The sequence below is a fragment of the Pararge aegeria genome, chromosome 5, assembly GCF_905163445.1.
Source record: "Pararge aegeria chromosome 5, ilParAegt1.1, whole genome shotgun sequence".
Lineage (NCBI taxonomy): Eukaryota > Metazoa > Arthropoda > Insecta > Lepidoptera > Nymphalidae > Pararge > Pararge aegeria.
In genome coordinates this window covers 18,741,818-18,763,716 of record NC_053184.1, presented here as the reverse complement: position 1 = coordinate 18,763,716, position 21,899 = coordinate 18,741,818, and the positions used below count along the sequence as shown (strand labels likewise).

The following is a 21,899-nucleotide window of genomic DNA, read 5'->3' as shown; positions in this document are numbered from 1 at the left end:
ATGATTTAACAGTTTACTATGTTTAGAATTTTCTATCTTGTGAGAGATGAGAGCGAAGCCTGCTTCCGAACAGCCTTCTCGTTAAGAACGACAACAAAAAATTAACTAAGAAAGCTTTTTTTTTTAATTTAACCACTAAGCTGGTGGTATTTGATGGTGCAGTCTAAGATGGTTGCAGTTATATTAATGACATACCCCTAATTGGTTTCTACGTGGCATCGTAACGAAACGCTTAAACGCTTGACGGCACTTCTTCGCGGTTATTAGCCACAGCCGAAGCCCACCAGACTATACCGGTTGTGAGAAATCCATAATACTCGAGACACAAGGTCCTATTCAAAAGTTCCCGGAAACCGGTATATATAAATAATTATGTACATTTTTTTTCAGGACTTTGTAAACCGTCGCTTCCTAACAGAGTTCGGCAATATGGCCCTTGTCGAGAATAGGGATGAGTTGGAAGGTGGGGACGTCCATTTGAGACTGCCGGGGGTGAAGGCCGGCGATATGGCGGATAGGAGAGTTAAGCCAGAGGTAAGTCAAGGTTAAAGTAATTTTTTTTTTAATTCGAAAAGCCCATGGAATACCATTATTTTGATGCGTACATAAAATTTTGTTGAAGCCCGAGGTAAGTCAAAGTAATTTATTTTTTATAATAATTGTTAAGACCAATTGGTCTCTACTTCCGATATTGAGATAACTAGATAATGAACGTAGAATTAGGAGTTAGATAAAAGTTTTGACGAGATTTTTATCTTGTTACACCAAAGAAGTATAACTTCTAACGCATGTACATAAGAATAACACGTTTTTTTTTCTATTCCAACTGCCAGATATATATATATATATATATATATATATATATATATATATACACAAGCGGATCCCAGCGCCATCTGAATCTAAACGTCGGGCTGAATTGTGAATCTAAACCATCCAGGGTGCCACCCAAACGCATACCAAAAAAATCATTCAAATCGGTCCAGCCGTTTAGGAGGAGTTCAGTGACATACACACGCACACAAGAAATATATATATAAAAATATATATATATAATCACCAATCCGCACTCCATAGTCCACCACGCTAATCCGCACTGGGTTAGCGTGGTGGACTATGACCTTAACCCCTTCTAATTGTGTGAGGAGACATGTGCCCTGTAGTGGGCGGGTAATATGATGATAATGATACTGGTACGAGTAGGTCGGTTTTTTCTTTGTTATAATTTTCTTGATATGATTTCTCAGGTTAGAGTGCATTGCATCCGGTTTTCGCCGACGGGCGAAAGTTTTGCTGTGGCTGCGACGGAAGGTCTGCTTCTCTACAGTCAAAACGCCGGCGTGGATGGAACTTTCAGGTAGTTCAGTTCGCAGTTTGCCCCGAAGGGGGATTTACGACAAAACGAGAGAAGTTTAATGCTATCTTAACTATTGTCAGCACCTTTTTTGTTTTCTATAGGTTAGGTTACATAAGTTTAGTTTGGTAAGATTAGCGACTCTGAAACAAGCAGGATAAGGTCTACTTTACTTTGACGTAATAGTTTTTCGATACTCAGTTAATCTTTTTTTTATAGTAATAATTTTTTATAGTAATAATTGACGGCCCAAGACGATGTCTCACCTGGTGGTGAGTGGAAACCCATCCCTTATAAACAGAGCAACACTTCTACGGTCATGCAAGGAACACATCCTGCAAAGTTTTGCCCTGTGTCCATCAGCCTAAGGCGTAGGTGTTAGGCCTCATGAGCATGTTATTACACCGGCAACCACGCCCTTCAGAGCGGAACAGCTTAGCGGCAGAAATAAGCATGGTGGTACTTCCCTGGACGAGCTCTGACACAAAAAGTTTTATTACTAATCGTTTTCATAGGTGTGTGAATTCAAGCAATCTGAACTTCGTAAAAGCGGTTAAAGCCTGGGGCTTAGGATTCTGGCTACACTATCGCGGGGACAGAGTTGGATTCCTGGCGCGCCACCTCAAACTTTTCGAAATTATTTGTGTTTTAAGCATTAAATATTATTGCTGCCCATGTTACATACTTCAAAGATGTATGAAGGTGTAGTGAGGCAACCGGCATGCTCCTCAATGAATCGAGTTTTCAAAAATCCTTTTAAGGATAAATTAGATAGATAGATAGATAGAGAAAAAATTACAATAAAAAAATACTTTCTTTTTTCCCAGACCGACCTTGAAAACAGTATAACGCCGCTAGTAGTGAAACAGTTACATACAGAATTCATTAGGTTACTTGTCATAAGGTTTCTTAACGCAGTGATTTATTGAGGCCCGCGTCTCTTGCACTCCCCATAGGGTGTTTATTTAATGCACCTTTTAAAATTTATTTCATTTTTATAGTAGTAATTGACAGACCAACCAGATGGCCCACCTGATGGTAAGTGGAAATCATCGCCTATAAACAGAGCAACACTTCACAGTGGCAACCTGTGTCCATGAATTTGAGACGAAGGTGTTAGGCATCAAATGCTCTGTAACCACACCGGCAACAATCAACCTTCAGACCTTTTAAACAATTATTAAAAAAAAAAAATAGCCCGCAACAATAAAGAAATGTTTTTTTCTCTCTAGCTCAACGCCGCTAGCAGTGTAACAGTTATTAATACAGAATTCACGAGGCTCATGTACTTGCGTTGGGGTGTTTATTTAATAAACCTTTTTTTTTAATTTAATTTAATTTTAATCAATAATAAAAAAAAAACCTTTAACAATAAAGAAATGTTTTTTTCTACATAGGCCTTACCGGCTAGAAACCAGCTCAACGCCGCTAGCAGTGAAACAGCTGTTACAAGACAAGTCATGGGGGCTCGCGTTAATAGGCGCACTGCAACTGAACGAACATGACGTCATACAACAGTGCGTGGAAGCCGTCCCGCCTTCAGACAGTGAGTTAATTAAATTCAAAATTCATTTATTAGGTATTTAAGCACTTTTGTAACGTCAAGTGTGTCTGTTTGTAGTGACTAACACCGCCGGTTCGAAACGCTGATTCTACCGATTTATACATACCGATGGGTTTCAAATTAAAGTGCCTATGACAAATGATAGTATTATTGTTATTATTTAATGTGAAATCCAAGATGGCGGCCACCACAAAAACGCGAATTTCATACTTTTATATTTTTGTATCGCGCGTGTTTTAAATTTTTTATTTTTAGTTATTATGATATAACTTTTGGCACTTCAAAAATTATATTATTATAAACTCGGTATCATACTTTTGTAGACGCCTAAATACGCCAAAAATACTCAAGTAGAATACTAGAGTAAACTTAACAATTACTCAGGAGATGTTGAACAAACATCTCCTGTTAACAATTATTCATTGTAAAGTCAACATATCCTGAGGATGCTCCGGTTTCGGAGCGAAACGTGCGTAGAGGGTACATTGCCGAAGATCTGTTCGGTGTTGAGTATGAGGATTGAAGAAATTACAAATTACACCATACAGATTCCCCTGCTTTTCGCGGAGTATTTTTATAATATATCATATATCCCGCAAAGTAACGCCTGCTTCTATCCAAAAATTATTTTGTTTCTCAGTTGAACTAACAGTGGCCAGCCTAGAAGAGGATTACGCGTTCCGCCTTCTGAGCTCAATAGCACGCCTTCTAGAAGAAAGCAGGCATTTGGAACATCTTCTGCTCTGGGTCAGGAACATTGTGACAGCAAAGAAGAAGTTCCCGCAGACGGTACTTCTGGCATTGGAGAAGGTTCTTACTGTAAAATACTCGCAGCTGAGTAAAATGTAAGTACTCTTTCAATTTCTTTTTTTTTTGTTCCACTAGGGGCTGTATAATGGAGGTGGTGGCCTGGAGGTGACGTGTGAATAAATAAAATAAATAAATATACTACGACAGTACACACATCGCCATCTAGTCCCAAAGTAAGCGTAACTTGTGTTATGGGTGCTAAGATAGCTGATAAATAATTTTTCGAATGTAATACTCATAATACACAGAAAAAGCCCGGTCACTGAAAAACATTCATGTTCATCACACAAACATTTTTCCAGTGTGGGAATCGAACCCACGGCCTTGGACTCAAAAAGCAGGGTCGCTGCAAACTGCACCAATCGGCTGTCCGAAATTATTGATGTATTTGTATCTTTACATTTTGGTATTTATGTATATCTATCAACACTCTTGGCACCATCCCGTTCCCTGCTGTAAGTCCTATCTACAAAGGTTGCCAGTAAGAGATTGCTTGCAGCAATAAGGCCGTCTTTGCATGTCTACTTTGTGTACTGTATACTCCTTACTGTTTCTTTTCCTGTATGTTATACGTGCAATTTTCAAGACTTCTCTTCTTCTTGTAAATGAAAACCGAAATATAACTTTACATGCTTTAGACGTACATTATGAACTGTCTCCGAGACTTGTCGGCGAAACCGAAAACCTAATAGTTTTTAAGTATGCCACTTCCATAGTTTTTACTGAAATAAATGTGTTACAGCCCTAACATCACATGCACAATTGAAATCATGTGGCTCCCGTCACTTACGTCGCGGTACGCGTCGCGTAGCGTAGGTACTATGAGCGTGTCGGTCTTTTATCATCAATAGGGTTGTCATAAATATAATTTTACCATTTAGATGGTAGTAGCCCGTTCTCCGGTATATTCTCTGTGTCGTCTCGTACGACGACCGCGAGAAGGGTAGGGGTGGTGAATCATTTTGTACCAATAAATAATATTAAGAAAATAAAAATTAATAGTTCAAAATTCAAATTATTTTTTTTATTTATGTAGGCCTATCACAGGCACTTATGAAGCGTTCTTACATATATGTTTACATAATTGTAAGGAGATGTTGATAACTTCGTTTGCCAACTTAAACCTAAAGCTACGAGGGTTCCAAACGCGCCCTGGTCTAAGAAGAGCCTACAACAAACTTAGCCGGGTAATTTTTTTGTAATCGCCATCTTACAGTAAATTTATATTAAGCAATTCACACCCAAGCTGTTTTGTCGTTTAAGTATCCTTTAAATTATAATAGGATTTTTCTGTAAGCTGTCGTTTTATATTAACTTAGAACTTATTCAGAGCTTCGTTTAGGTTCTTGGTCTTCATGAGATTTTTCCCATCCGATAAATTTCCAACGAATTTGATTTATTTAATGAATTATTGTGTATACCTATTACGTAATCAACGTCACGCGCGCGATACCGGCTTACCGTTTTCGGATAAGGTCAAGTGTATGATAAAATTGATAACACCTCCATATGAGAATACCACAGATAATGATTGTATTTTTAGTGGCCGAGTAATAAATCATTTTCACTTTGTACCATTTAAAAAAAAAGACTGCGAAAAAAATGACAGTTATTAAGGCGTTATATAAATTCAAATTCAATTTTTTTTTTCATGTAGCACAGGCACTCAGGTATTTAGCGTTCATACAAACATGTTTCCATTATTAAGCCAATAAAATAAACCTAAAGCTAAAATAAACTAGAATTTATTTATTTAGACCAACATTCAGAGTAATTTATAACAAATACTTAATTATGCTTGCAATTTCTAATAATTTTCCTAAAAAATTATTCCTCCGCTATTCTACATCACACCCCGATAAATCACGTTGCGTCACCTGCCCGCGCTAACAAATGCCAAACTATTTTTGCAATACTTTTAACAGCAAATATTATGAGACGGACATTTTTCACGACAAAATTGGCACTTTTACGAAGATAATTATGGCAAAATAAGCTTTAAAGTTTTTGGGTTTTTTTTGGGTATTGAGAAATAAAAATATTTTGCTGCTTTTTCGAAAGATTAGCGAGACAATCAACCAAAGACTTAGTTTTTGGTATAGAGTCTATACTTTCCTTATTTTATTCCCGATCCCAACGGTGATTCTCTCGGGAGACGCTCGGAACTCTACCTTTGCTATCCGGGCCATGAAATGGACAGCTCAAAGATACAACCCCTGTACCTCTGTCATTCAAACGACATCCTAGTCCAACCAACTTTCATACCTTAAACAAAGCTTAGACTTTAGGTGCTTTAGGCTTCAAAAAAAAAATCAATACTTAATATATTAAATTTTATGCCATTTTTAATGTTTTTTATATAAATATATATGTATATTTAATTAAAAATAAGCTAATAAAGCTTTTGGGTTTATACCCTAAATATAAAGGAAATACCTTTTTTTTTTAAAAATAAAGTGATAGATAATTTATTTCAAGTATGCCCACTTCATGACCATGTCATCACTGGCAACACGCACTGTTCGAAGACTTATTATTAATAATACACATAAATACTTATAAAATACAAATAAACATCCAGACACTGAAAAACATTCATGTACAGCACACAAACATTTTCCAGCTGTGGGAATCGAACCCACGGCCTTGGACTCAGAAAGCAGGGTCGCTGCCCACTGCGCCACTCGGCCGTCAACTACATCCACCATGCTTATTTCCGCCACTAATCAGCATTGTTACAATGCTGTGTTCCGGTCCGAGGGGCGTGTTTGTTCGTGTAATTATAGGCACGTGACGCTTGACACGCACGCATCGGGTTGACGGACACTGGGTGGTATGTAAGTGTTTGTTGCATATCCTTCAAACAGTGGCGTGTACTGGGGTTCTTACCAGGGTATGCATACAGCAGGATAATTGCATAAATGGCAAAAGTTCTCCTCCTACAAGAGTTATATATAAATTTTTGGGTAAGCAGTGCTTGCAGTGTTGCTCAGTTAATAGGCGATGGGTTCAGAATTACCGTCTGCCTTGTCCGCTAATTCTAAAAAAAAACAAGCGGTACAAGGCCGTGGTTTGTTTTCTTCGAAGTATAATACATAGATGTAGCAAAGACAGTGGGAATTTTCTAGAGTTCAGTTAATTTACACACAATGGAATTCATACCATTATCGCTGGTTCTGACCTTCTAGGATTTCCTTTAGAGGATCAGATAATGTTATGATAGAAAATCATGTGATCAGTTTGATGGGAGCGTATAGACATCAAACCATCCGGCTTTGTTTGTTGTGGGTATCTTCTTAGACAAGGGCGAGTTTGGAACCCTCGTAGGCTTAGTTATATTTATTTGTTTTTATTAGGACTACCAACAAAATTACATGTATTATAGTTATGAATAAAGCTAGCCTTAGGTTACTAATGACACATAATTTAACTTATACAGTCACAGCATGCACTGGTTAGTATGTGAGATAGCTCAATTTTATAAAAGCATTTATGAAAGATGTGTATACATATATATATAATAAAATTTAAACAGTAATAGAAACTTACATTACTAATGTTAATATTTAAGGAACAAAGTTTGGGTACCTAATCATCAAATTACGAGTCACCTTTTAGCGAAGTGCCAAACATTTTTATAATTTTCCTAATGTATCTTTTAACAAATCGATACACTCAATTTTAGCACTAAATTCGTTATACAATCTACTTAGCCTAGGTATTAAGGAGTGGTGGCCGAGATTGGTTCTATAAAATTTGTGAGTGAACAGTGGAATAGGTTACCGCGGCATACGGTATAAGTTTACGAATATAGTATTATCGCCATCATCTCACTTTATGTTATGTACTTAATAATGTACGCATCAAACGCTATCTATGTTATCTATGGGGCTAGATGGCGATGTGTGTATTGTCGTAGTATATTTATTAATTTTTTTATTAGAGAAAAATATATATTTATCTATGGACCTATTTAAATAAATATATTTTTGACTTTGACCAGAACTTCTTCGTCAACCTCAGCTGATATGTGATCATTGTTCAATTATAATATCTTCAGGCACATATTTATTGCTCCACTAGGTGTACTCAACGTGGAATTCGTATTTTCGCGGCATTTATTCAACATTCAAGGGAAACGAACTGGCAACGTAGCTACCGGGCTATCCGGTGGGAGGCTTCGGCCGTGGCTAGTTGCCACCCTACCGACAAAGACGTGCCACTAAGTGGTACTATGTCGCGAAACCGATTAGGTTCGCTTAGAGTTAAGACTGACTTGACGCTTCAAAACTGCTTATACAAAATTTCATGTTAAACGTTTGACCACTTTATAACTCAAAATCGAGTTATTTAGTGGTAAATTGTAGCTGTAAATGGAACACACACGGTTTTTTTTATTCCACAAGTAGGCAAAGTAGGCCTACTTGAAATAAATAAAATAAGATTTTTTTGTTTTTTTAATCCACCGCACTCATAACAGGTTAGACCGTTACCATCTTCACTTACCAGCAGGTAAGACTGCAAGTAAGGCCTAACTTGTAGTGTAATAAAAAAAAACCGTGTGTGATCCATTTACAGCTACAATTTACCCACTAAATAACTCGATTTTGAGTTATAAAGGGGTCAAAAGTTTAACATGAAATTTGGTATTAAAGTAATACTGCTCTAAGCCACGGAAGTAAGCCTATAGATACAAGTTAGTAAATTCAAGTAAGTACTCACTCATTGAATTTCATGAATGATTACATAATAACAATCCATCATAGTTATCGCAAATAAAGGCGATAATTGTCTGCACACAAGTAATGTTTAACGCGAATGTGCCTCAGCGAATTGGTTACAATAAGATGACCCTGACCGACTATTTCTTGTCACCTGACTTCGAATGATAGATCGTCGCCCTTCATGGATATTAGATTTAGGGTTTCCACTAGAGCCGAGCGATGTAATTAACGATTAGCAACAAAAAAAAAATCAAAACTTATTTATTTCAAGCAGGCCTAGTTTATAATGGGTTTTTTCTGTTTATTATGTGTATCAACATATCAACCGATAGACCACTGCTGGACATAGGTCTTTTGTAGGGAGTTCCAAATACCACTGTTCTGTGCCGCAAGCGGCTACCTGCGACGCGCTTAATGTCGCCTGTCCACTTTGGGTCGCCCAATGCTGCGCTTATCATTCGGATCTGACATTCCTTGACCTATGTGCCCGGCCCATTGCCACTTCAGATTCGCGACTATGTCGGTAACTCCCGTTCTTCTACGAATCTCCACATTGATTTGATTCCGTTGAGATACTCCGAGCGCAGCTCTCTCCATCGCCCGCTTAGTGACTATATATGTTATATGTGTATAATATTCATAAAATATTCATCAGCTATCTTAGCACCCATAACACAAGCTACGCTTACTTTGGGGCTAGAAGGCGAAGTGTGTTTTGTCGTAGTATATCTGTATCTATACCTATCTATAATAACTGTTGATAGTGCTTATAAACTAAATTCAAAATTCGTTTATTTCAAGTAATTCTTCGTAGCGGTGATAGCGCATTGGGCTCGACTTCTCGACTTGTCGATTAGCTCGACTTCACATTCGAGGGGCGGAGTTCGAATCCCAGCACGCGCCTCTAACTTTTCTAAGTTATGTGCGTTTTAAGTAATCAAAATATCACTTGCTTCAACGAGGAACCCTGCATGCCTGAGAGTTCTACTTGATATTCTTAAAGGTGTGTGTGTGTGGAGTCTACCAATCCGCACTGCGCCAGCGTGGTGGGCTACGGCCTTAATCACTACTCATTGTGGGAGGACACCTGCGCTCTGTAGTGGGCCGGAAAACTTTTCTTTATTAGGTTACTTTCTGTACTTTTAGCTAACTATGCCAAAAATCAAGTTGATTGAAGGACAAACAAACATACACACTTACGCATTTATAACATTAGTAAAGATTTTGGCAAGGATCCTGTACAAACCTCTAGTTATGAGGTTCCGAACAAAGGGAATAAATATAATTAATCAGCTGCTGTAGCTACGTCTTCGTACGCGGTTGTTTCGTCCATCCATCCATCCATCCATCCATCCATCCATCAAGCCATCAATCCATCCATCAAGCCATCAATCCATCCATCAAGCCATCAATCCATCCATCAAGCCATCAATCCATCCATCAAGCCATCAATCCATCCATCCATCCATCCATCCATCCATCAAGCCATCAATCCATCCATCAAGCCATCAATCCATCCGTCCATACCAACTTTCGCTTTTCTTTTGTAATATTAGTAGGATTTTTTTTAAAATCATTATGTTAGTTACGGGATTTTTAAACACTAATGTTATATTGTATATTTCAGATGTGACTTCAATAAATACACAATCCGTTGTATAAAATCAGTTGGCGAGTTGACGCCGAAGCAAGAGGACGTGGTAATGGACTCCGACCAGTCGAGTGGACGGGGAACTTTCTCCGACAGTGATTCAGACTAACTATACACAATAAATGTTTTATAATATACATACACTGGTTTATATTTTATCTTATAATCCAAGTCGATGATCTTTTTGACGTTATCTAATATAAATAAATTATATTTTATTTCAAAATAGAATAAAAACAAGTGCACCTTCTCATACGCCGATTCAAACTAAAAACTATAAACAATACATTTTTTATATTATACATACACTAGTTTGTATTGTGAAATCCAAATGGATGATCCTTTTGACGTTATCCCTACTTCCCTACTGATATTATAAATGTCAATGTAAGTTTGTTTGTTACGCTTTCACGAAAAAACTACTATTACACGATCCTCATGAAACTGAAACACATATTCTTGGAAGTGTTAGAAGTAATATCGGATACTTTTTATCCCGACATTAAGCTCGGTTCTTTTGAGAGAGGGGATGAGTGTTTGACGATTTTACAGAATAACTCCGACGTAATATAAACGATTTAAATAATTATTTTTGTACTATAAAGGTTATAATAAGTGTTTAATTTTGCCCAAACTGTGGTTGGAGATAGATATTTTTTTTGATCTACAACTAAATTTAATGCCACATCAAAAAACAAAATCAAAAGCAGACGAAGTCGCGGGCAACAGCTAGTCAAATATAAATAAATAATATTATATTTGTAAAATAGAATCCACTGCAGTCCACTGCTGGGCTAAACGCCTCTACTAACGGCAGGGTATGCCCATACTCACCACGCTGGGCAGACGGGTTGGTGATCGCAGTATATGGTGGTAGTAAGGTAGGGGACGCTGGTGCCCGCTCTCCGTTATACTCCCTTAGTCGCCTCGTACGACACCCGCGGGAACAGGAGTTCTTATCTGCCGTCACCACACGGCATATTTCTTTTTATTATATTGAAAAACTATAGGTTAATTCTTACTGACACTATCGTTGTTAAAGTCAACTGTCAAATTCACTTCACTTCGAACTTTCTTAAACATATTTTTTGATTTATTCAAAATCAGACTTTAAATTATAAGTAACTAGCTGACCCGGCGAACTTTGTTCCGCCTTAATGTCAATAAATAAGCAGATTTTTTTTTTATTGGAAAAAATACAAAAAAAATTAAATTTCTACATCAATCATTCATAATTATTTCTGTATTTTAGTACATAGGTTGCTCTTCATTTAAGTACCTTGTGATACACGACATTTTTTGTTTTATTATCAGGCGCAAAAACAAACAACGCAGATGGTCTTCCGACCCGTGAACATGCCACGTATAATTGACCATGGGAAAAACATGAATGTTCTAGATTTAAACCACAAACTTTTAAGGATTGGCCTTGTGATTTGTTGATGGTCATGGCAAATGCAAGACGTATCGGAAATTGAAGTCTTTTAAATTCAAACGGCATATCGGTTGGGATCATCGGTATCCTCGGAATGAGAACTTGCTCACCTTTGAATTTTCCTATCATTATCGTAGCGTAAATTACATTGTTCATCAATTTTCTAACCACCAAACGCGTACCGTTGCACAGTTTTGGTTGGTTTATGTTTCGAAGCATGATTACTACGGAGCCAACCTTTAGGCGTAAATTGTGCGGTGGTAAGCCAGGCACGTCCAAAGAGTTTAAAAATTCAATTGGATAGTTGGTGGCTTCATCTTCATTTGTGACGCAGTCAATAGATTTGAATGAATGCATTGTTCCAATGATCTTATTTTGAATTATGTTGTTTAGGTCATCTACATCTTTATTCTTAGCCGCTAAAATTGCTCGCTCACTCATCCATTCATAATTTTTGTAGTTAGAAATAATTTCTGGAAATACATTGTTGATAAGTTCGTCTTTTGATGAGACAAAATTACAGAAATTATTTGGAAATGATATTAATCCGCTCGATTCATCGACAGGTACTTGACCATTACCGATAGTCAGCAATTGCTCCGAGAAATCTTCAGCAGATGTATCATTAAGCAATGCAACTCTCATGTTTGTTGTCAGTTGCAGTTTCTTCACATGGCGCCATAGATTTGACGATTTGAGGCAAGCGTTTATTTCGTCGGCAGCCGTAGATCTTGGAATTACTGGCAGTATTTGGCGGAAATCACCAGAAAGTAAAATCATTGCTCCTCCAAAACATCTCGAGTCATTGCGTAAATCTTTTAATGTTCGGTTAAGTGCTTCTAATGCACGTTTATGCGCCATTGTGCATTCGTCCCAGATGATGATTTTCGATACCGCTAAAACTTTGGCCATTGCTGAGTGTTTTGCAATATTACACGTTGGTTCTTCAATAGTTTGAAGATTTAACGGTAATTTGAATGCTGAATGAGCCGTACGGCATCCTTCTAACAATGTGGCTGCTATTCCAGAAGAAGCAACTGCAACCGCTATGTTAGATCTCGCCCGAACAGTTGCTAAAACTAATGACATGAGGAATGTCTTGCCAGTTCCACCAGGGGCATCTAGGAAATATAAACCACCATTTTCATCATCGATTGCCTTCATTAAAGTATCATAAACTTTCTTTTGTTGGTAATTCAACAGGGGTACATTCGTTTGAACTACTAAATCTAATTCCTGGTGATCATATTCACGTTCCCGTTCCAATTCTCGATTAAATGCGTCATTCATTTCACGATATGGTGCTGGCATTCCTAACCTGATTAATAAATTACCGCACATGAGGTAACACATATCTTCGATCAAGAGTAAAGCACGATTATGTATCTCCTCATTCATCTCAATATCGTGATTTCTGGAACTGACACGAATTTGATGTAAAATATCTTCTGACATATTATCCTTGTATTTGTGCCACAGGTTACATGGGTTTGATGGAAAACATGTCGAAATTATGATAGCGAATAATGTGCGTATCTGACTTGGAGATGCACAGATAATGGCTTCAGCGATTGTCGTATCCCAATGACTATCGTTTTCTAATAACTTCAATTCTTCACATGCAGCACGATATGTTGGGAATATTACACCATTAACAGTTCGTAGTGACTCAAATGACGTTGGCCCACGCACATTTACCAGCAACAACCGCAAATAGAAACATTCATTATTCTTTGGATGAACTGTATACATACGACCAAGAGCATCAGTAGAACGCACATCTGGATACCCAGGAACCGCATCGCCTTGCTTCCGTCTTTGAAAATTCTTCGATGAAGCATTCCAAGTATAATAACGTGGCATCTCCGAGTAAAGCAAAGTTCGTGCAAACTGATCGCTTTGGCAGATTGCAAAAAAACTGGTCAATGTAGTTGCTGGAGGTGTTTCAGCACGTTGCGTAGCATTCGAAGCCGTGAAATATACTCGTTGACCATTCTCCAGATGCACCGCCAAATGCGTAACAGTAGGATGACGTTCGTGAATGGGAAATGCGAATATACGCCAAATCGCTTCATTACAGTTCACATAACGACCAACTTGATAGCGTGAAATTTCATCGTTGGTATTCGAGGATTGCAATCCAAAAACCGCCATATCACTGCCTTTCGTGACATATTTGCAAATATATTTTATGGACTTAACTGAATTGCAGTATTCAACGTTGCAATGTGTCTTGAACGATTTAGAAATAAGTGGCGAATATGGAACAATCCAACTGTTGTCGACAACGAAATCCATTCTTTTCACTTTCGTTGTGACAGTTCGACCGTTGTCATCTGGTGATCGACGCCGATACAGCGGATAACCATCATTGCCAGTGACAGTCTCCGCCGTTAATTTCCGTGGATATCGTTTAGAGCACTTTCCATCGACCATGCAAGGTGATTGGGGATTGATGGCACCACACGGTCCATGAATCATATTAGTAGTAACAACATCATGTAGGTCTGGATCGACTTCATAATCAGGAATCTCAGCACATATGATATCATCTATTTGGTCAGGCTGAATTCTTTCCACTAACCAAATAAGAATGTGTGCGTGCGGCAGGCCTCGCTTTTGCCATTCGATTGAATACATCCAGCATCGAGTATCTCCAAAGACGCGTTGTTTAACAATAAAGTTCATCAGGGACCGAATTTTTTGCCTGAATATACGTGCTGTGATGTCGTGTCTATCACTTGATGTTTGTCCGGGAAGCAGCAATTGAGTAATTTCTATCCATTTTGGATTACAGGTAAAAGTAATAAAGAGATCGGGCCGACCGTAATGACGAACATATGTCATTGCATCTTGTGCATATTCATGCATATGACGTGGACTACCAATGTATGTCGCCGGCAGAATAGTTAATCGACCAATATTAGCTGCATTTCCTTCAGTATTAACTGCATCACGTAAATGGATGTACTCCTCAGAACGCAGTTTGGCTTGGTTCAACCTAATGAATGTTAAACGTTCCGTTTCTATTTTTACATACATGTCAACGCAATACTGCTGAAACAATCGACGAAACCGCAGCAAATAGTTGTCAGCATTTTGACGAATCATCAAACGATATGCGTAATAATTCATTGAGCTAACTTTCTTTGTAGTTTCTTCACCTGAAATTAAAAATTTGATAATTAACCATTTCAAAGGCAAATTTTAAAGGCAAACAATACAGACATTAACCATTTTTTTAATAAGCATTATTTTAAATCAGTGTCTTTCACAAATAAATGAAATAAATTATGATACTGATACTCACCATTCAATGGATTTTTCATTTTAATATTAAAATAATATCCATCTTCTCCTTGCCAAAACATCAGCGGGTATTGCAATGTGTCATATGATCGATGAGTTTCAGATATTTGTTGCAGTTGCCCAGTATCGCGACGTGTAAGCACAATATCGCGTTTTTCCAATTGTTCACCAACAATCAGGATGGCAACTTCGTCTACTGTTGGAGCATTAAATGTCCTTTCGTGTGTTCCAGATGGTCGTTTATCTGCTTTGATAACAACTTTATAGTCATCACTTGGCATGCGCTCTAAAGCACTCTTAAACAACCTGACCAACGCATGATGTTCATGAAGCAGACACTGCAAGTCTTGAAGAATTGCTCGCTTCATTCCTGCATTGATCTCTAGGCGTCGATCAAGTTGTTCTTCCATGTTGCCCATGAAATATATTTGTAAAAATTTATTCTGTGTATCTTCGAAAGGTAGTAATGATCCAATTCGATGATGAATCTGTCCTTGTATCTACAAAATAAAAACCAGACAGTATTAACTGGGTTATAAACACTTTTTTCGGTGGGAGAGTAGAGTTCAGAATTAGCAAATATACTACATAGGTACCAATAGATAAAGTAAGTTATTCTTTAACTACATTCTATATAAGTACAAAAATAAATACCTTAAATGTCGGATTAAATCCCCGTTCTTCGATAATATCTGCCCCAAATGACGTCATCTGGAAACAACCATTGTATTTTTGAGTATTTGCAAGAAAGTGGCGTGATTCTTGTGTTTCGCCACAAAGCAATGAATACAATGGCTCAGGTGGCGGAGTCAACAATGGCAATTTCACTTTACCATTAAGGCAGCATAATCCAGGCGTTTCTCCGGAAAACTTTAATGCACCACAATACTCGCAAACTACGTCCATTTGCCCAATGCAAACGCTAGGATGCAAGCTGTAATCATTGCTGCAATCGTATTGAAACGCTGCTCGATTCAAATCAGCACTTGATAAATATCTTGTTCTGCGTCGCAAATTATCTATTTGTTGACCTCTGTTGTTCGCTCGACGATTCTGCATTGCCAACCGAGCTGTTTCACGGGCTGCTTCACTTTGCTCTCGTGATTGAGAAGCACGAAGTCGAGCCATACTATCGCGGCGCTGTTCACGTGCAATTTCTTGTTCTTCTTCAGTCCTTTCATTTGCAGTATTTCGTATTCTTCTTGCATCACGGCTTTGTCGGGAAAGATTCGATCGTCTTGGTCGCGGCATTATTAATTAAACTTCACTTCACCTAAAAACTTAAATTTTTAACCATACCGAGTTTTATAGTTCACTTCACTGTTTATACGAATGGGCAATTGGGCAATAATGTTAATTATTTATTTAATAGAAATAGTTATATTATTGATTTCTTACAAATATCAAATAGTCATCCATACGTCATTACATAGCTGTCATTATACGTCAATTTTGTTATTCCAAGTCTGATTCTTTTTTGTTATACCACGTTTTATAGTGACTGACGTTACATGTCAAGTCACACGGGAATGATGTCGAACGGGATAAAAAGTATCCTATGTCCTTCTCCTGGCTCTAAACTACCTCCCTGCCAATTTTCAGCTAAATCGGTTCAGCCGTTCTTGAGTTATAAGTGAAGTAACTAACACGACTTTCTTTTATATATATAGATAATAATTACAAGCTAAAATTAATATTTACAATAAATATAAGCCGTGTAACTGTTCACTTATGGACATGGTACCCAAATGTATTTTTATTTAGTTTATTACATTAAAAAAAAACAAGTAAGAAAATTTACTATATATAAAAAAGGCAAAGATTACAAATTGGTGAGTCAGCCTTTTCGGTGTATTAATTCACAGCTCAAACTACTGATCGGGCTGAATTTTGTATCATCATATCAACGCATTACCGGCCCGCTACAGGGCCCGGGTCTCCTCCCACATTGAGAAGGGTCTGCCGTAATCCAACACGCTGGCTCAGTGCGGATCTGTGGACTTCACACGTCTTTCTGCTCTAGGTATACAGGTTTCCTCACGACTTTTCCGTCACCGTTAAAGCATATTTCAATTACAATAAATGCACATAAGTTAGAAAAGTTACGAGGTGCGTGCTGTGATTTGAACTCTGTCCCATCGAAAGAATAGCCAAAACCCTAACCACAAAGTACTGTTCCCCTTTTGAAACCAGTAACGACTGCTTCTATCTATTGTATTGGATAGAAGCAGTCGTTACTTTGCGGAAATCCATGATATATTATGAAAATGAAGCTTAATTTGCTATAGTCTGTATTGTATAATTTATAATTTCTTCAATCCTTATACTTAACAATTAAGTATTCATTGTAAAGTTAACATCTCCTGAGGATGCTCCGGTTTCGGAGCGAAACGTGCGTAGAGGGTACATTGCCAAAGATCTGTTTGGTGTGGAGTATGAGGATTGAAGAAATTATAAATTACACCATACAGATTCTCCTGCTTTTCGCGGACTATAACTATAGCAAATTTAGCTTAGTTTTCATAAAAACCACAACCACTTCACACGCTCTTGAGGACGTTATGGTGAAACCTTAGGCAAGCAGGTTTCTTTCGATGTTATCCTTATCATTAAAGCAAGTGTTTTTAAGCGTTTTTTCATTCAAGCAATATTAAAATAGCTTAAATTAAAAAATTCGCGTAACTCCGAAGAGGTTAGTAGGATAAAACTCAGTCCCCTCGAAAGCCAAAAACTCTAACCACAAGGTACTAACTTTTCCTTTTTGAAACAAAAATATTGATATTTATGTTAATAATCGAAAAAGATTATTTCCATAAATATCACCCTTTTGGTAGTGTCAACTCTTATGCGAACCGAGGGTCAAATCGATTATATATACAATTTAGATGCTATTACTGAATGCTGCCAAATTTTTGTTTTATTTTCCGTAAACAAAACCAGAGCTTGCGTATTTCGTAATAAGGTATTTATTTCTTCAACCAGAGAAGTAGGCTGCGTTTCATTTTATTTTGGATGCTACCCAAAAATTCACAATAAATGTATGTTTAAATTTAGCACAGCGCAGTTATTGACCATATTATATACTAAACCTTGTTGCGATTTAAGTTAGTACGTAGGCAGATATCGTCATGGAGATAGTAATTTGTCTCGCTTAGGCTGTGGCTAGTTACCACCATACCGACAAAGACGTGCCTAAGCGATTTAGCGTTCCGATACGATGTCCCCTAGTAACCGATTCCGTGTATGGGTTTAATAGAACTGCGTTTTAAAATTTAATATTGATGGTTAGACAATATTATTAGTACAAGGTGAGGTTGTAGTCAAGGATTGATTTTCTTAATTTATGTCTAGTGGGAGGCTTCTGATTTCATTTCACCAGCGTGGTGGACTTTACCTAACAATACTAATAGTATAAATGTAAGTTTATCTGTCTGTTAACTACATTCTGTACGTATTTACGCTCCAACACTGTACCGACCTTGAAGAAATTTGAGCCAGATAGATGTTGCGTAACGCAGAACAGTTAGCAGCGTCCTTAGAGTCTTTGTTACTATAATCAGCAAACGAATATCAACACGTCTGTCCAGCGTGGTGATTATGGGCAAACCCTTGCATTGGGGGAGGCATTTAGTCCAGCTTGGGACTTAATATACATGATAGATGTATCCTGGAGACAGTTCATCATCATCATCAAATCAACGCATTACCGGCCCAGTACAGGCCACGGGTCTCCTCCCACAATGAGAGGGGTTTAAGGCCGTAGTCCACCACGCTGACCCAGTGCGGTTAGTGGACTTCACACACCTTTCAGAACATTACATTAGAGAGCTCTCAGGTATGCAGATTGCCCCACGATGCTTTCATTCACCGTTGAGGCGAGTGATATTTTAATAGCTTAAAACGCACATAACTTAGAAGAGTTAGAGGTGTTTGCTGGGATTCGTGCCCACTGGGCAATCACCGCTTCTAGAGACGGTGACAAACAACTTATTGTCCGCTTAAAAAAACTGCAGTTATCGATAAAACAAAAGTTGCGGGCAACATCAAGAATAAAAAAAAACAACAGTTGATCTATTGGTTACACGCAGTTTTGAGGTTTTATTGAGAGAACGGCGATCATAAAAAAAACACATGTCACTTAAAACTACTGCCCTTTATTTCCATCAAAATGGTGCCCCGGCGTCAATATGAAGCTGACGCTATTGTGTTGGCGCGCGCACAGTGACATGCCCCCAGAGCGACTCACGCACCACGCGCTGGCCACGCAGACGATGATAGCCAAGCCGAGGATAGCCCAGCGGATGGCTTCCACGTAGCCGAGTAAAGTGTGCGCTTGCTGCAACTCCTGGCGGAGATCTGCTGGTATTTCCGCACCCTGGGAGAATAAGTGGTCAAGGTTTAGAGCTTGCAAACAACATGTAATACTTACTAATAGTTATCTTTTTTAAACGGCTTCAAAAAGGAGGAGGTTCTCAATTCATCGAAATCTTTTTGAAGTGAAACTTCTTTAGAATCGTTGTGATTTCAAACCGGATGCAACGAAAAAAACGACTGGTAAGAGACACAAATACAAAAAGTAGGATTCAGCCGGCGAGAGAATGAGATAGAACACATGTGTTTAATGCATGTGTTTGCGCCTGCGTATTAGAAAGTTTTAGTATAAGTGTGTTGATTGTTGAATTTTTATGTGTCAATATTTTCATCTCCTTGATAAATTAATTTTAAAAATATGCCAAAAACTAAAGTTAAAAAAAAAACGCGCACGCACTGCACTACGGTGTTATATTGCTTTGTGTTATAATATGAAGGGAAATTAGAACCGTTGTGATTTAAACTCGATGCTTTACCATCTAGAAAGAGACAGATTTATAGACGACATTTATTAATTTACATTTATTATGTAATAAATTTGGTGAATGAGAATTCTGTATAAGTATTCTTAATTCTGGGATAAAAAGTATGTTTGTATCGTGTCCACCAAAGCTCATAATTTCTCCTATAAGAGATTTGTTCAAAGCAGTCTGATATTTGCGTGAATGCCACAGAACTGGGCAGTTCTTCGTACGTTAAAATAATAGTTTACCTCCTCAATCCATAGCATCGGGAACACACCAGTCTGTACATTCTCTAGCTGTGGCACGGCCTTCATATTACGTAGCTCAATATTGAATTGGAGACGCTGGACGCCTTTCAGTACTACACCCGTGGTCTGCAACAATAAACATGCAGGTGTAGGTATCTTACGCAATGAACACAAAGCTTAATCTGAAAATACAAATCGGTGTAGCACAAGCGAATTTTCCTTCACTTCAGTGATCTCAGCAGTGGCGGAGACCCCAAGCGGCGAAACAACTACTCAGAAATGTTGAGTCATTTGATCTGTTGTCCCCGAACGAAGGTCCATCTCGACAGATGCGTTTCCGTGACCCAGAAACCACAGGGACTCCGGGTCTAAAAACCGGTATAAATCAAAGCTCAAACCGGGAGGCTCTTTTTGTGTCCCCAAACAAACAAGGTGACAAGTTTGAACACGTTGGGGTATAATTGGTACCTAAGAGCGCGGATACATGGGGGAAATGAGGATTCCCTACATATACCTATTATGAAAATTAAGCTTAATTTGTTATACTCCGCGTAAAGCAGGAGAATCTGTCTGGTGTTATTTATAATTTCTTCAATCCTTATACTCCACTCCAACAGATGTAGGGTACATTGTCGAAGATCTGTTTGGTGAAACGCACGTTTCACTCAAACCAGAGCATCCTCAAGAGATGTTGACTTTACTTGAATAATTGTTAAAAACTTCTCCAGATTAAAAGAACCCTAGGGCTTCCTAATCGTCATTGAGACTTGGGTAGTATAAAGATGAAAAAGTAAAAACTCTTACTGCATCTAGATACACGAAGCTTTTGTGTTTTTCCTTATCCGGGCTAATACCACCGTCAAAGTACTCTAGCAACTCCTCGGAGCCGAGGTAGAAGTGGGGCAGTGACGCGATAGCGGGCGCCCCCTTGCATGGGCCCAGGTTCAGGAGTCCCATCAGAAGACAGCCGTCGTGGTTTGCACTCCAATTTCTAAACACAACAAGAATTTATTTTTGGCCAGTACATTAAGTTAGTAAGAAGATTAAAATACTACGCTCGGAGTATCTCGAGTATCTTTAATCTACTTATCATCATTTTCATTACAGGTCTACTACAGGGCACGGATCTTCTCCCACATTGATAATTGGTTAAGGCCGTAGTCCACCATGCTGGCCCAGTGCAGATTGGTTGATTTCACACGCCTTTAAGAGTAATGCTTAGAGGCGTGTGAAATCCACCAATCAGAACTCTCAGGCATTCAGATTTCCTCACGATGTTTTACTTCACCATTGAAGCAAGTGATATTGCTAAACACGCATAAAACTGGGCAAAGTTTACTTGATGGCGCGTGCGTGGAGTCCTAACGACTAGGCTATCATAACATGATGATGTATCATGACTATGTAGCTACAAACTACTTGTTCCTAATGTGGTAAGTCTGACATCGAGGACTTGTTATGTATGTGATAATAAATATACGCTCTGAGATATTGGACTACGGCTATTTCCGAATTTCGGGCTGGTACGGTTATTTTCTTAACCGAAACACCCAACCTTATATTGGAAAGCAATAACTCGTGATCCGTAGTACGAGCTTACTACTTGAGTAGAACGAGAAATATCCATTAAGCACTTTTAATCAGTTTCAAATCGTATTGTAAATTCTAGTGGCTTTGTATTTAATTAAAAAGTTACTCAGGTAATTATTAAGTAAAACTTGGTAATTAACTCATTGCTCGAGGTCCGCGGAAATTCTTGCAAGTTTGGCAAAAGTTTAAATTAAGGTTTAACTAAGTCCTTGAATAGGTAGTAGCTATTTGAAACAAGTTTTCTCTTTAGTTGTCATTGAATTAAAAACATATAGAATCCTCATTCAGCCATTATTGTTCGCAGTGTTTTATGTCCATGAACAGTGAAACCGTCCTGCGCACTTTTCACTTTACACCCGTGGAATATTTCAATCGGAAC

General features: G+C 38.1%; 2 protein-coding genes across 2 annotated transcripts in view; one reads left to right on the top strand and one right to left on the bottom strand.

Annotated features, from left to right (window-relative positions):
- LOC120623878 (periodic tryptophan protein 2 homolog) overlaps window positions 1–10,242 on the top strand; it is a 29,066-nt gene extending 18,824 nt beyond the window's left edge. Inside the window, exons 13-17 of the mRNA XM_039890154.1 lie at window positions 391–534; window positions 1,248–1,357; window positions 2,752–2,900; window positions 3,559–3,763; window positions 10,080–10,242. Coding sequence (XP_039746088.1) covers window positions 391–534; window positions 1,248–1,357; window positions 2,752–2,900; window positions 3,559–3,763; window positions 10,080–10,212 — 741 coding nt within the window. The 3' untranslated portion in view covers window positions 10,213–10,242. The remainder of the gene's footprint in view (window positions 1–390; window positions 535–1,247; window positions 1,358–2,751; window positions 2,901–3,558; window positions 3,764–10,079) is intronic.
- An 8,739-nt stretch (window positions 10,243–18,981) lies between these two features.
- Window positions 18,982–21,899, bottom strand: part of LOC120624092 (sensory neuron membrane protein 2-like) — a 36,509-nt gene continuing 33,591 nt past the window's right edge. The window contains exons 9-11 of the mRNA XM_039890436.1: window positions 20,735–20,921; window positions 19,931–20,056; window positions 18,982–19,222 (exon numbers count right to left, since the gene is read on the bottom strand). Coding sequence (XP_039746370.1) covers window positions 18,992–19,222; window positions 19,931–20,056; window positions 20,735–20,921 — 544 coding nt within the window. The 3' untranslated portion in view covers window positions 18,982–18,991. The remainder of the gene's footprint in view (window positions 19,223–19,930; window positions 20,057–20,734; window positions 20,922–21,899) is intronic.